General features: G+C 37.5%; 1 protein-coding gene across 2 annotated transcripts in view; it reads right to left on the bottom strand.

The window, feature by feature from the left end:
* LOC128902723 (uncharacterized) overlaps positions 1-14,426 on the bottom strand; it is a 49,060-nt gene that overhangs the window by 27,965 nt on the left and 6,669 nt on the right. The window contains exons 2-6 of one of the 2 annotated variants that reach the window (XM_054186172.1): positions 14,081-14,124; positions 10,708-10,799; positions 7,214-9,691; positions 4,556-4,738; positions 418-585 (exon numbers count right to left, since the gene is read on the bottom strand). In XM_054186172.1, coding sequence (XP_054042147.1) covers positions 418-585; positions 4,556-4,738; positions 7,214-9,691; positions 10,708-10,765 — 2,887 coding nt within the window. In that variant the 5' untranslated portion in view covers positions 10,766-10,799; positions 14,081-14,124. The remainder of the gene's footprint in view (positions 1-417; positions 586-4,555; positions 4,739-7,213; positions 9,692-10,707; positions 10,800-14,080; positions 14,125-14,426) is intronic. The other variant, XM_054186173.1, reaches the window with a different exon arrangement.

Here is a 14,426-nt window from a genome sequence, read left to right as displayed (position 1 = left end):
AACATGATTCTTTTCTTTCTGGATTTACTATGTTTGAAAGTTTGAGGGATAACAGATTTTATGACCATTATAATACTTTATGTCCATAAATAGCTCTCTGTGATTTTTCCATGCCTGAAGAAGCTACGAAATTGCACTGCTTCTACCCTTATCATGCAAGAGATGAGGTTTAATTATGAACTTTTAGCAGTATCAATTTTGTCAAGTAATTATGATATTTTGCAAGACAGTAGCTAAATAAGAACTACTTATTTACATTTTTTTATAACCTTTTAGCTTCTTGGGTTGCTCTTTTTTCCTGTCTTCAGCATAAGCATCCAGCCTCTTCTCCAAAATGTTGATCCCCTGGAATCCTCAGAGTGCCCAAAATAAATATATTTTTATGACATTTATTACCTGTTGCTTTAGTCAACTTACCTGCCACTGGTCTAGGCCTTTTGCTGAGACATCTAGGACTATTATCCGGTGAGACATCATCTCCTCTGAAAACCCAGGAAGCAGAATGAAAGTTTTCTGTATAAAAACCTCTGTCCTCGTTTTCAGAATGTAGTCCCAGATCTACTGACCGAGTATCCTCTGAATTTACTGTCATGAGGATAAAACAAGTAAAAGTAATGTCAGCAGGGAAAATGCATGAATAACAGACCACAGCCAGTCAGCATGCAAGAAGTGTCACAAGCTTCTTAATGAATGGTTTGTAATGTCTGTACTTAGTTCTGCAATCTTACTGCTGTTAAAGGCGCAGTCTGCAAAGATGTCCAAATATAAGATCACAGTATTGTATGCTATGGCATATTGAACTTAAATGCCAAACACAAATGGTCAAAACAGGAGCTGCACCTCTTAAAGAGAAGTCTGGCGTTAGCCAACTGTTAAGCTTTTCTTTGATTAGGAAACCAAGCAAGTTCTCTAGAAATTTAGTATGAGTTCAGTGCATATGGGAAGACAAAAGAGAAGCTGAAATGTACCTGGCATGACTCAGGTAATGATGACTGTATTTGCTGTTTGCTTAATCTTAGCTCTTCCAGATGTGTGCATGTAGTTTTATTAAAAAGGAAATGAGGAAAGGACAGTTGGGGGTTTTTTTGTTTGTTTTGTTTTGTTTTTTGTTTTTAATATAGAACTTGTCCTAGGCTGTTGCATATTTGTATAATGCTACATGTGTTATCATGAGGATTTTCCTATTCATATTTTATATTAGTTTACATTCACAATGTCTTGCAATGAGTCCATTGGGTCAAACTATGTCACCTAGATTAACATGGAGATGGAGGAAAGCTCTAATTCTCTGCTAAAGAAAAAAGACCATCAGAGACTGCGCTAACAGATAGCCTGAAAATATGCTTTAGTATAAATTGTCTGAGAGGAAAAAAAAAATCTTGTTCCTTTCAGTACAAAATGCCTCGTGTAATGCAGACAGGTTTAATGCAGCTGGAGAAAGGATCAGTTTGCTTTGTTTATCCTGTGTTTGATGTGGCAATTATGCAAAAAGATTTCCAGTTTCAAAACAGAAAAGATAAAAATTAACCTTTATTTAGTTTTGTTCAGCAAGTTACTTCCTGAGTACATCTGAATGGCAGTCTTTTTTCGCTTGGACAGTTTGCTTAACTGTGTCTATGTAGGCAAATACTTCGCATCAACTGGCTTCTCTCTTATGCAGAAAGTATGAGATGGCATGATCAACTGTATAAAAAGATGGCATGATTAACTGTATAAAAAGCTACTAGTAAATAAACAAAAATAAACAAAAAAAAATGCTACTAGGTTGATATGTTTAAAGCTCATCTTAGCTTGCTACCATGAATTTATAAATTAAGAAAACCTCAACTAGCACCAAGCAATTCCGTACAACACAGTATTTTGGCAGTTTAATATTGAATTGTTAGAATTGTAGTAGAATTTAAAATCTGGCAAATAGGCAAAATCAGAGAAAGAAATGCTGCCATGCTGCATCATGGAGTTATGCCAAGACTTTTCTCAAATGTCTTTTCACCACTCCTCTCCTTGAGTTTTCAGCACAGATGTCAAACTGAGCAGTTTATGAGTGTCAGGAACAAGCTGCACTTAGGTTATTCTCAGTGGCTGGAAGTAAGCACGTAAGAAGCTGCTGCTTCCAAATATTGATTAGAGCTGCCTCAAGTCTGCAAACACCAGGGAACAGCCTAGCTACCAAAGCAAAAGGGACTGAAGCCTTAGGGCTACAGCACGCTATTCGAAATTACTAGATACCAGCATTTGTGACAGAATTGTTTGCTTACTCACCTGTTCTGCATGACTTCAGGTTCATGCCATGTGCTACCAAAAACTTCGTCTCAAGGAAAGCAAGTCCACCTCTTGCAACTTGGTCTTTTTTTTGGTTTGATTGTTTGCTTTATTTTTAATATTTTATTTTATATTTTCTTGATGAAACCAGCATGTGCCTGATCTAGTAAAATCTATGGTCTAGATTTATATGCAGGAGACATTACTGTTGAAATCAATGAATATCTTGATGTATGTGTCCCTGACAGGTTTTTTGAGCTCTGGTGGTTTGACTTGGTAACTTTCTAATCTCCTTCCTGTGGACTTGAATCTGTCTTAGGGCCAAAGAATGGAAACTACTACCAATAAACAGCTTTTACATTTCCATGTGAAATATCAGTCATCCCTGCTGATTTGTTAACAAGCATTAGAAACTTAGGGATTGACTCAGTTATCTCATAAAGCTCAAAAAGTTAACTTCATGATGTTCAACAAGGTCAACGTTGGGGTAAACCCAAGCACAAATACAGGCTGGGCGGAGAACAGGTCTTAGGAGAAGGACTTGGGGGTGTTGGTGGATGAGAAGCTCAACATGAGCTGGCAATGTGCGCTCACAACCCAGAAAGCCAACCGCATCCTGGGCTCCATCAAAAGCAGCATGGCCAGCAGGCCAAGGGACGTGAGTCTACCCCTCTACTCTGCTCTCATGGGACCCCACCTGGAGTACTGCATGCAGCTCTGGAGTCCCCAACATAAGAAGGACTGGGACCTGTTGGAGCAAGTCCAGAGAAGGGCCACAAAGATGATCATGGGGAGCTGGAGCACCTATGCTATGAAGACAGGCTGAGAGAGTTGGGGTTGTTCAGCCTGGAGAAGACATAGCTCCAGGGAGACCTTATAGCAGCTGTCCAGTAGTTGAAGGGGGCCTACAGGAAAGATGGGGACTCTATCAGGGAGTGTAATCATAGGATGCGGAGTAGTGGTTTTAAATTGAAAGAGGGTAGATTTTGGTTAGGTATTTGTAAGAAATTTTTTACTGTGAGGGTGGTGAAACATTGGAACAAGTTGCCCATGGAGGTTGTGGATGCCCCATCCCTGTAAGTGTTCAAGGCCAGGCTGTATGGTGCTTTGAGCAACCTGGTCTAGTGGGTGATGTCCCTGCCTAAGGCAGGGGGGTTGGACCTAGATGATATTTAAGCTCCCTTCCAACTGTAACCACTCTATGAGTCTATGGTCTGAATATAGGTGGCCAGTACCTTATTAGATGCCTTAAGGTATCTCACTTGCCATCCAGTTACTGCTTCAAAAAGGCATGGGTCCCCTGTAAGTCACATATCTCAGAACCCTGTTGGTGTTCCAGCTAGCAACTTACACCTATATTTAGGTAGTGAATTGCGGCCCTGCTGATGTAGGACTTACCTGTTCAGTACAGGAATAGAATATATCTACAGTTTATCTTGTGTTGGACCTGCACTGAAGTCTTACAGCTGTCAATCTTCTACAGGTTTGCATTTAACCTTCTTCAAAAAGGAGGTTATATACCTACAAATAAAACTTCCTTACCAAAAGTAACAATTATAGCACTAAATATTTCCACAGGGAAGTGCACATTTCTTCATCTGTACAAAGTACGTCTTGCATTACTAAAATAGCAAAACAGGAGGCAAAGGCAGTGTAGCACATATGTTCTCTCCTAGACTGTGCAATTCTTGCCTGGGGACTCCATCTGCATGAAATGTAAATTCATTAAGAAGTTCATCTCTAAAATTTCTTCCCGTGTGATTTAAGCTGATGAGTTTGGTACAGGCTCAAGCATATGGCGAGGTGACATATTTCTTAATGAGACAGTTATGGGACTGTTTCAGTAACTGGAGGGACAGTGAAGGACAATCTAGGCTACACGCCTGAAGATAAAAGGTGGAGCAGGTGGTTATCGTAGTGAGGAGAAAAGGACTCCCAGCTCATCATGGCTTTGACATAAGCAAAGTAGGCAGGATTATGATGTTTGTTACACCCTCAAAGCTTACTGCTGTAGGTGATTATCTGTTTATCTGTACCTAGAGCTTGTCTTAACATTAATTGCATATGGACAAGGATGGTACAATCAACTTTTTTCCAGCCAGTTTGTTTGCTTGGTTATATGAAGGAGAAAGGATACTAACTGCTCAATTGAATAAAATATGCTTGCTCATGATAATGACTAAGACAGAGACTCAGGCTATGAACTGAAGATCAATTTGCTTAGCTGAAAACCCTGCCAGAGTGTCAATCACACAAAGGAGAAAGAATACAGTTGTAAGACTAAAGTACTTACTTGATCCCTCAGTGATTGTGCTGTTTATGGAGCTTCCTCCAGTTGAACTGCATTTTTTGCTGTCTTTGAACTGTTTCCGTCTCCTGGCCCACTGGTCTATTGCTTCTTCCTGGGAACTATCGCTCGCTCTGGTGTCTTTCATCAAGGGTAGCTTTCTGGTTTTATTCATTTCTGATTTCAAGTCTAAATTATAACCAGAAATTGTTTGTGAGGAATGCGTAAGACAACTTAAGCAATTCTACTGTTTAAAATTTCCACATTCTAACTACAACAATAACCTAACCAAACATAGAAATGAAAATACCAAATAATAATGAAAATATTCATAAAGTATATATTTTAGACTAATTGACATCTTCATGCAGAGAAAAGTAGAGGTGATTACCTTGTGGTAGTTGTATCCATAGTTAAAAGCTATATAGCCATTTGTATGGCACGATTTTTATCAAGAAAAATATAAATTTCTCATGGATTTTATTTAAAAATGCTCATACATTTTTGAAATGGTCACTACATAGATATATAAAGTGCTTTTTAAACGTTAAGAACCTTGCACGACACACATGCAGATAAAAGGACGATATACCTTTCTGCTTTAAGTTTCTTTCTTGGTAGGGCAGTATAAATTTGTTTGTTGTATTACTATTTCAGTTAAAACAACAATTGGCAAAAAGACTTGGTGTTAGATTCTGTTCTGAAAATGCAACTGCACCCACTGAAAAGGGCAGACAGGGAGAAAGTGAGCCCAGGCTCCCTCGATGACTGTGTAAATGCTGTCTTGGCTCAATAGCCTGTTTCTGGCTGCAGTCAGATCTCCATCACAGACCTGTGTCACTGAGCCCCTTTCCCAGGGCAGCTGAGTATTGCTGAGAGTCAGAAAATCGATCTCTTGTTGTGCCCTTTGCATGAGTCCTTGCCCCTCTGACAATAACTGAGTTCCCACAACACCAGCAGACTTCTAGATTGCCTGGGCTTCTCTCCCCATTCTTGTTTACGACATTTGCATCTGTTTTCCTCCTCTGTTCTAGATGCTTGCGCTCTTTGTTGAATAATGCCGCGTTTCCTTTACAGTGTCACTGAACTACTGAGCACAGGAAGTCACACGTTGCCCCTTTGTGGCCAATGTCTTGACTAAAAGTAGGATGGTATTCCCATATTACAAGTGGACTTTGATTCATATTTACGAGCTTTAAAACTTTAAATGCTTATACTTCTTTCTGTATGTACGCATTTACTCATTTAAGGCATCATCTCCACAGCATTGCTAACACAGGTGTGAAAACAAAATACAACCATAGACCAAAAGAGGGCCAAACGTACAGACCAGGTGAAGTGATAGGTAAGAGAAAGAACACACACAGATAAATCTTAGCAAGGGGCAAAAGGGAAGAAGAGAGAATAACATTAAAACGCAAGAAATAGCTACATCTCACTTCTGTGATGTGTGTTTAACCACTGAGGTCTAATGTATGGGAAATCAAGGTTTTTGAGCATGCAGGCTTCCTTCAGTGTCTTCTTTCTGTACCTTGTTCTAAAGCAATTTCCATTTAATTAATTATCTTTATTTTAGTATTTTAGATATCGATCTATATAGCAGTATCTACCCATATAGTATATCTGTATAGTCCACACAGATTTCAGGTGTTTTTGAAATTTCCATTACCAGTGCCAAACCAGAAAACCTTGGAGGACATACCAGTATTTTCTGCAGATATTGTCAACTAGAAAGATTATTAAAAACTTTCTGGTGCTTTTTACTAAGATTATTGAAGACTTTTTCCCATGATAAGAAAGTATGCATTTTTCAACAGTATAAAACTCCTAACCTCCAAACATGTTGGAAACATTCTCTTCTGGAAAGGATGATCTGAGTTATATTTGCATGTAAGTTGATTAATACGAAAAAAAAATTAAAGTGTTTGGATGATATTTCAAAAGCGTACACACACATACGTGTGTGTACATATTCACAACATAAAAAGTTTACACTGTGGTGTGCAGTCCCAGTATGGCTTTACATTTTTATGGTTTAGAACACTGCTTTTAAATGACCACTTACGGATACAGTTAGATGGGTTACAGGAGGGAAGCCAAGAAATTTTGTAAAAGATTAGCTATTAAAAATATTTCTTTTTCATATGCTGTTTTCTTAACTACATAAAGAAAGGAGAAAAGAAGGTTACATGATCCACTACGGTCATTCCATGACATGTAAAGGCTCAGCCAGAATTAGAACTGAGATGTATTTAGAATTCAGTATTTCTGTAGATCACATAGATTCCAAAACCAGATTTATATGGTTTTAAACACTGACTAGAGCTCTGAGTTCCTGCCACATGGCAACTACAAAAAACTCTTTCCTGTTTTGGTGTTTGCTTCTCTCACTAGATGTATAGGATGGGTTGACGGTTTAATGTAGGGAACCCCTTCCTTTTTTTTTTTTTTTAAATTTTTATTTAAGTTACTTGTCTCTACAAGGTGGTTCCTAGGATCCTCAACACAATAACTGCATACTATAATGAAATGGCAGAGCATAACAATATCATCTCTTCGTAAAGTTATAATATGCTTTCATTTTTCCCCCCAAAAATGTAATGAAAGCACTAAACCACTCATGCAAAAGGTGTGTATTAACTCCAAAACTCTTATAACACCTACCTTTCTGACTAATCTGTTTTACTGATAATGGGGGGATGTCTGCCTTCTGGTGAAAATCTTCTTTCATTTCAGTCTTTTTCTCAATGTCATCAGAGTTGGATTTGACTAACTGACGTAGTTGATGCGCTCCAGGCTCTCTCCTTAAGCTATCATCAGTTGACTGTTTACTGCAAAAGTTCTCAGGTCTTTCCTGGACATTTGAATGTTCTGTGAAATTTTCTTTCTTTTCTGTATATGCTGAAGAGGTAGATAACATGTCAGCCTGTGCTGAATCATTATGGTAATCTGAGTCAACAAGGATATTCCCAGATATGTCTGGTATCTCAGAAAAGTTTTCTGATTCATTATTTATGTCATGCTCCTCGTGATCTAATAGCAAGGATGACAGCAGGGATTCTTCTTGTATACTATAGGGAAGTTTGGGCTCTTTTCTTACTGCAGAGCCAAAAGAATCAGTTATCAATTTATTGTCACCTTGGATGAGTCGTCGTTCTAGTTTTCCAGTTATCACAGTCATTACTGACCCTCTCCTTTTCTTTGTTACTTCAGGCTCTGCAGGGGGTTGGTGAAGATTTTGCTGTAAAGATGAAAGCTGGTTTGGGGGGCTTTCTGTAGATGCATAACTAGTACTTTCCTTGTCATTAATAAATTCACCCAAAGGGCTTCTAGAATGTGGAAAGACCTGTACCAGCTGAGCTTTGTTCTGCAGTTCAATGTGCGTTTCTAGATGGTTGTACTCTGGTGTCCTTTCATCTAAGGCATCTTCAGTAGACTCAGAGTCTTCCTCCCATACAGCTAGGTTTCTCAGAGACTCGTCATGCCCATTTTCTTTTTTCTCATTTATAGTACCACTGGAATGAAGACTTTCCATTAATGTTTCTTCTGTTTCTTCACCTTGCCCCACATAGTCTGCGTAGTCATTCAGTAAAGAAGTGTCATCTTGACTTTCTTCAGGCTCAGATGGATAAATGGTAATATTATGATCAAATGAAGTGAAAGCAAATTGATATGAAGACTTCAGACCTCTCAAACTTTTCAGTGAGGAGGTCAAGTCAGGACACTTAGAAAGTTCTGTATAGCTGGTATGAACATGTGAGTTCCTGTTATAGAGATCTCCTGCTTTGGTCTCCTTAGGCAATACTTTTAAGGATGGCAATGAATAAAAGCCAGAATCCCTTCTAGGGTGAACTGGTGATGGTACATCAAGGGTAGTATCTGGGAAAGACTTTCTTCTTGCTGGTTTTTGCCCTGTGTTTCTGCATTTGTCACAGTTATTTCTTTCTTGACTTAATACGTTGTTCTTACTGATATGGTCCTTCCCAGCATTTGGGTTGTTCAAGGTATTACTAGCTACAAGACAATTTGTATTATTTATTTTTGAGAAAAGTATTTTATCTTTTGAAAAATCTTCCTTTTCATTGGTGTGGTCTTCATAGTCCTTTTTGTTATGTTTACAGAAATAATTTTCTTCCCCCCAAATTCTCAAGGCTGCAGAGAGGCTGTCAGATTCCTTTCTGGAATCTGACAAAGATACCCCCTCTACAATTGTATCCAAATGCATTTTGTCACTGTCAGCAAATTCTTTAGGTGGAGGGAGAAGTGTAAATTCATCTGGGAATGTATAGTCTACTTTTTCATGGATGCTAAAAGATGACTCACAATCTGTATTGCAAGGTGCCTCTGTTACAGAATAATCTGTTTCACTCCAATATGTATCTTCGTGTTCCCTGTTGCAGGTTTTGCTCGCTGTCTGTTCACCAGGCTTGATGTTAACCTTTAGACTTTTCTTTCTGCTGGTATATTCCACTTTAAATTCCTTTGCTTCAATGTTCATTTTCAAGGAGGCATTTTTGTTGATGGCAGTTCGAATTTTATGTTTAGAGGATCCCTTATAATTCCCATTGTGTTCTGCTGAATTGTCAGTTGACGGACACTGGTACTTCGAACATTTTGAACACTGGCTTTTCTGGTATCGTCTTTCATGACAACGTTTATTGTTCTTTGAACTTTTCCTTTTTTCAGCTACAAGGTTTGTTCCAGAATCAAAGAAAGAAACATTCTTAACTTCTAGTTTAACATTAAAAGAACCGTATTTTACTTCTGCAGTAATTTTTCCGGTAGCCAAGCTAACAAACTCTGCAGAGTCTGGCTTGCCCCAGAGCGTAATTTTTCCTGTGGATGACCCCTCTGTTTCACCCAAAGTTACCATAGCTAGGATTTCATCTTGCTGAGGAGAGAACATTTGAGGAGGGTAGTTCTTTTCCTTCTTTACTTCTTTTTCACTGTCTGATACGTTATCAAGGTCTCTATCTTCAGATGCATCTGAGCTACTCTGATTCTTGTTTTCATGGTATTTTCCATCTTCTTCAGTACCCTTTACATCCAGTGGCTCAGTGAAGTGAGCCAGAGCCTCATCTGCTTTATTTTCAAGGCTTCCTACATTTTGCTGGCATTTACAAATGGGTGACAACTGTTCATCTAATTTAAGGTAAAAAAAAGAAAAAAAAAACATGTTTCCCATGATTTGGTAAGCACTATCACAAATGTATGATTAGCTTTGATACACTTTTCAAAGAAAATAACTATTTTATCTTTAAGGTGTAGTGTATTTTCCACAACATATTTTTTTCATTTCATTATTAACATCTTTTGTCTTAATTATCTGATAAGTAATGTGAAGTCAGATAAACAGGGTAGGCCATATTAAGTCACTCTGATTGGAGAAAATTAATATATCTACACTGATTTTTTCTCAGAAAGTTGTACAGTTGCTAGGGAATAAGGTATTCTATTTGCATATAGAAAGATTTACCCTTTTTACTTCCATTGCTCCTATCAGTATTTACTTCGTTCCTGTGAACACACTGGGACAATCAATATCCCATTGCATGTTTGCAGTTTGGGGTAAATTGCATGGAACTTGACTTTTATAATCCTTTTACAGATGAGCAAATAAAGGGATTAATGAATATTGTCACAATCACACTGCAGATCCGTGGCACATTGCCAGGAGGTGTGAGCCACAGTTCGCTGTTCGAAGCAGAAGAAAATACTGTTTCCTGGCAGGAGCTGTACTAGGCAAGATTTCATGGCATTCATACAATTACATAAAATTCTGCCTTGCTTGGGCTTTTTTTAGAATAGTTCATTGTCATTAGAGGATAACAGTTTACAGTGACATCTACCTAAGTAGGATTAGAACAAGCTGTTAAACTCAGACAACACTGCGAAATTTACAGCAAGAATGCTGAAAATTTGAGGCAATTAAACATTAACACGTTTGGAAAGACTTTGCCAGAAATAGCTCAACTAAAATAAAACAACTAGCCTCATCAAGACATCACCTGTATGTACCCACACTTGAGTGTAAATATTTGCAATTTGGCGAACAGCTTTGGGCACAAAGGCAGATTTCTGCCTTGATGGGTAAATGGAGAATAACCACCTATGATTCTGATGTTTTTACTTCAAATTAAACATTTCTGTAAACTTACATTCTCTGGAATCAGAGCTCTTTCTGCCCTTGCAGCTTTTTCTTCTTTTTCTACTCATTTCTAAGAACTGAGGGCATCTGGGCTCTGCTCTTCTGCATGGGAGAGAAGACATTGAATAATGAGAAAGTTTCTCTGGAATAATTTTGCCCTCTACCCCTCTCAGGCTCTTTAACTTGGCTTTTCTCTTGTGTAAGAACTGACTGGTTATAATGCAAAATAGAGAAGTGCTAGAGCAGATACTAACGCATCTATTTTCTTCTCTTAGTTATTTGGGACCAAATTTTCAGAGCTTTGCAAACATCTTACGGTCAAGGTCTGATGACCTCAGCTATGGGGCCTGAACCAATACTCTTTGAAGTCTGTGGAAGATTTGGGCAGAGGCTGACCTTTTCCAGCCTATGATTTTATCTAATTCTGATTTTTAGATATTAATATTTTGTTCTAAGCATTCATTTTAAATTCAATCTTCTTTAAATACATAATGGAATACTTAACAATCATTGTTTTTTCTCTATAGAAAAATTCAGACAATATAAGAGAATAAAAGGCCTCAGCTAGGACTGCATAACTGAGCTGCATGCAGAGCAAACCAAAAGCAGTCTCCATCTCACAGTTTGGGTTGTCCCTTGCATTTGTTTGTGGAAAGAAGAAAATTGTCTTAGATGATTTTTTCATCTCATAGGGAAACTTGTTAAATGTAAGATTATCTGTTAATGCTGGCTTAGTATTGAAGACCTACTGCACTCAAAATTAAATGGCAGTGGAAACCTCTAATAATGTATTTTTAAATATTATTATTTTCACAAAATCAAGAAGATAAAAATTAAAAAGTTTGTGTTACTCGATGGGCTGGTGGGAAATTTTACTGTTTAAATTTAATAAGAAATGTGGTATCAAACAAGGCTCAGCCCAGGGGAAACATTATGGATGCTACTATTTGTGCACTTCAATAATTTGAGGCAAATGAAGAATCTCTAAACCCTCAACTAGGAGCTGAGCTTTGCATCCATGTTTGGTTAGTCAGTCATTTTCTTGTGGCTGACCACAGAAGTGAGAACTTAAATTTATATTGAACTGAACAGAATAGCTAAAATCCAGAAATCCTCTATCATTCCTATTGTGCAATGGGGCTGAATGCTGACTGAAGGCTTGGTAGTGACGGAAGAGGTCTGTATCCCATGCAGCAGGGTTACTATGTAGTGGCTATTGAACCAATTAGAATTGGTAGCATTTTCTGGGATTGATGTGTCTTCGGAAAATTGACCAAAATTTACGATTTTTAAAAATTTTTATTTTTACAGCATTGAAATACAAACGAAAATAGCCAACTTTCCAAAATAAGTCAATATGTCAGGATTTGCTTCTGCTTGTTTAATCCAAAGATTTTCTATTGTATTCTAAATGACCTTGGAATAGATAATTCACATCATTGTTTGAAACTAGAAGTATTTGAACTGCTAATACATCATTGGGATAGTCCTGAAAATCAGTACAGTTATGTTGGGAAAAATCAACTGACTGCAAGCGTTATTAGTCATAATCGTCTTCAGCTGATCATCCATCGTTACATCAAATACATCATCGTGGAAAGAGCATGAGTACATTTTTGAGGCTGCCAATTTACCAGGTGTTATGGAGATACACGGATTTTGTTATAAAAATTAGGATTAGGATAAAGCTTTTTAAATCATTGCATTGGCCTTATCAGACTCATGTTACATGTCACTGTGTGCAGTGATACACAGCTAGACAAACAACTGGGTAGAAATTCTTCTTCCAAGACACAGTCATTGACTTCCACTTCTGGAAACTTTTTAATTTTGTGTGAGGCTAAATGACTGTATATGCCAGTGCACAAACACATCCATTAGTTGCCTGCAAAAATGCAGACATTCTGCCCTGTCTTTCTGGAAGACGCTCTAGGAAGACTGGGAAAGTCTTGTATTTATTTCACAGCAGACATGTTGGAATGTTTACATTGTCAATTTTAAGGATGAAACTATACCTCTGTTTTTTCCAGGTGTCTTTAAGTCAAATCTCAACAGACAGCCAAACCTGCCAGCTGAGCTCTGTTCTCAGTGGGAAGAATGATCTTAAAGCCAAAGACAAGGCTTTAAAGGACACAGAGGCAAGAGCTGGGACTGATATTTATCTGTAGCTCTGGATCAGAGGCTGTGCCAGATAAAAATCAATGTTCTCTTAAAAAGTTACGTACGCAAGTATGCTAAGAGTATCAAACTCATATTTAGAGGTGTTTTATGTGAGATCTCCAGGTTGACACGTGTATTTATGACAATAGGAACAATAGTCTAACAGAGGTCCATAATCTGATTGTGATACTTGAGGTTTTAGTTATATTTCATTAAGTTGTAAATAAGAAAATATTTTTACTTCTAGGAATTCTTCTCAATTCAGCCTGAGGAAGGTGCTACACACTCAGTTCCTTTCCCAGGAAGTTCAGCCACAGGTTAAAGTTGCCCATAGTGGCAGGATTACAGATTTTGCTATGTGCCCAAAGATGAGATGTAAAACCTAAGTGAAGAGGATGATTAAGCTGTTTTGTTTTGGATTTTTTTTTTTTTGTTATTTCTGTAATTGGTACTAAGTAGATTAAATTTTAATTTAGAATGATTGTTTGCACTGTTTATTTGTGATTAAGACTACCATCTCTCATATATATATATGAAACATATATACATATTCATATATTATTTATCTTAATTGTATATGAAACATGTTAAATTGTTGATATCTTAAAGTAATTTTTAGGTAAACATTGGAAAGAACCTTTATGATGCAAATGAATTTGTTGTCTCTACTACATTTCCATATGTTAATTTATGCTTTCTCCTCTAAGAGAGAGAGGTACCAGTTCTTTGCTTTTCACTTTTCTATGCGTGTTTTCCTTGCATTGTCTTTGTCTATTCTTGATTTGTTGGTCCTACAGCTACGATGTGCTGACAGAATTAGGAATCTCATCACCTTCAATCCCAGTCACACGAGTAGACCTATTGACTTGAGTAAGGATTAGTTGTATGCACCAGGACTGCAGGGTAAGACGCTGCATTAGGGACTATTCTGTCCACTGGTGGACACTAGATGAACACTAGTCCAATTAGCTTAGATGAGAAAAGAGGCACTCAGCAGTTCACTGGGTAGAAGCCAACATGCACTGACATAGTGCTCTACGTGACAGGTTATCTTACTACAAACAGCAGTGCTTGGTTTAGCTCAGGATAACAACTTAATTTTTGAGTGAAATGTGTTCATTTTCACTGTGAATAACACCCGTAATTGTATTTCTTTCTGCATAATGCAGGTGATGACAAGCTTTGTGATAATAAAGGCAACAAAATATTTTTCTAGCATATACCTCTCAATGCATGTTGTTAGGCAGGTGAAGTCGCCTTTAAAATGCTGGTTGGAAGTAAAATGGAAAACATAGGCATTATTTTACTTCACTTTTATATATTTATGTAATGGAGATTTTATGTGAAAACATGTGAGAACTTTCTTAAGTTTTCTAAACAAGCATGTTTAGTGAACCTATACAGTAATGAGACACTGGCAGAAAGGAGAAAGTGAAAAAAAAAAGGAAAATATGGAGAAAATATTTAATAATGTCAGAATGTTGTGGTGACACAATACATTTGCGAAATATTTAATGTTCTTTCAGGACAATATTAATTGCCCTTTTAGATGGTATGTATCGTTCTTAT

This window comes from Rissa tridactyla, chromosome Z (assembly GCF_028500815.1).
Source record: "Rissa tridactyla isolate bRisTri1 chromosome Z, bRisTri1.patW.cur.20221130, whole genome shotgun sequence".
Classification (NCBI taxonomy): Eukaryota; Metazoa; Chordata; class Aves; order Charadriiformes; family Laridae; genus Rissa; species Rissa tridactyla.
This window is presented reverse-complemented; position numbering and strand designations above follow the sequence as displayed.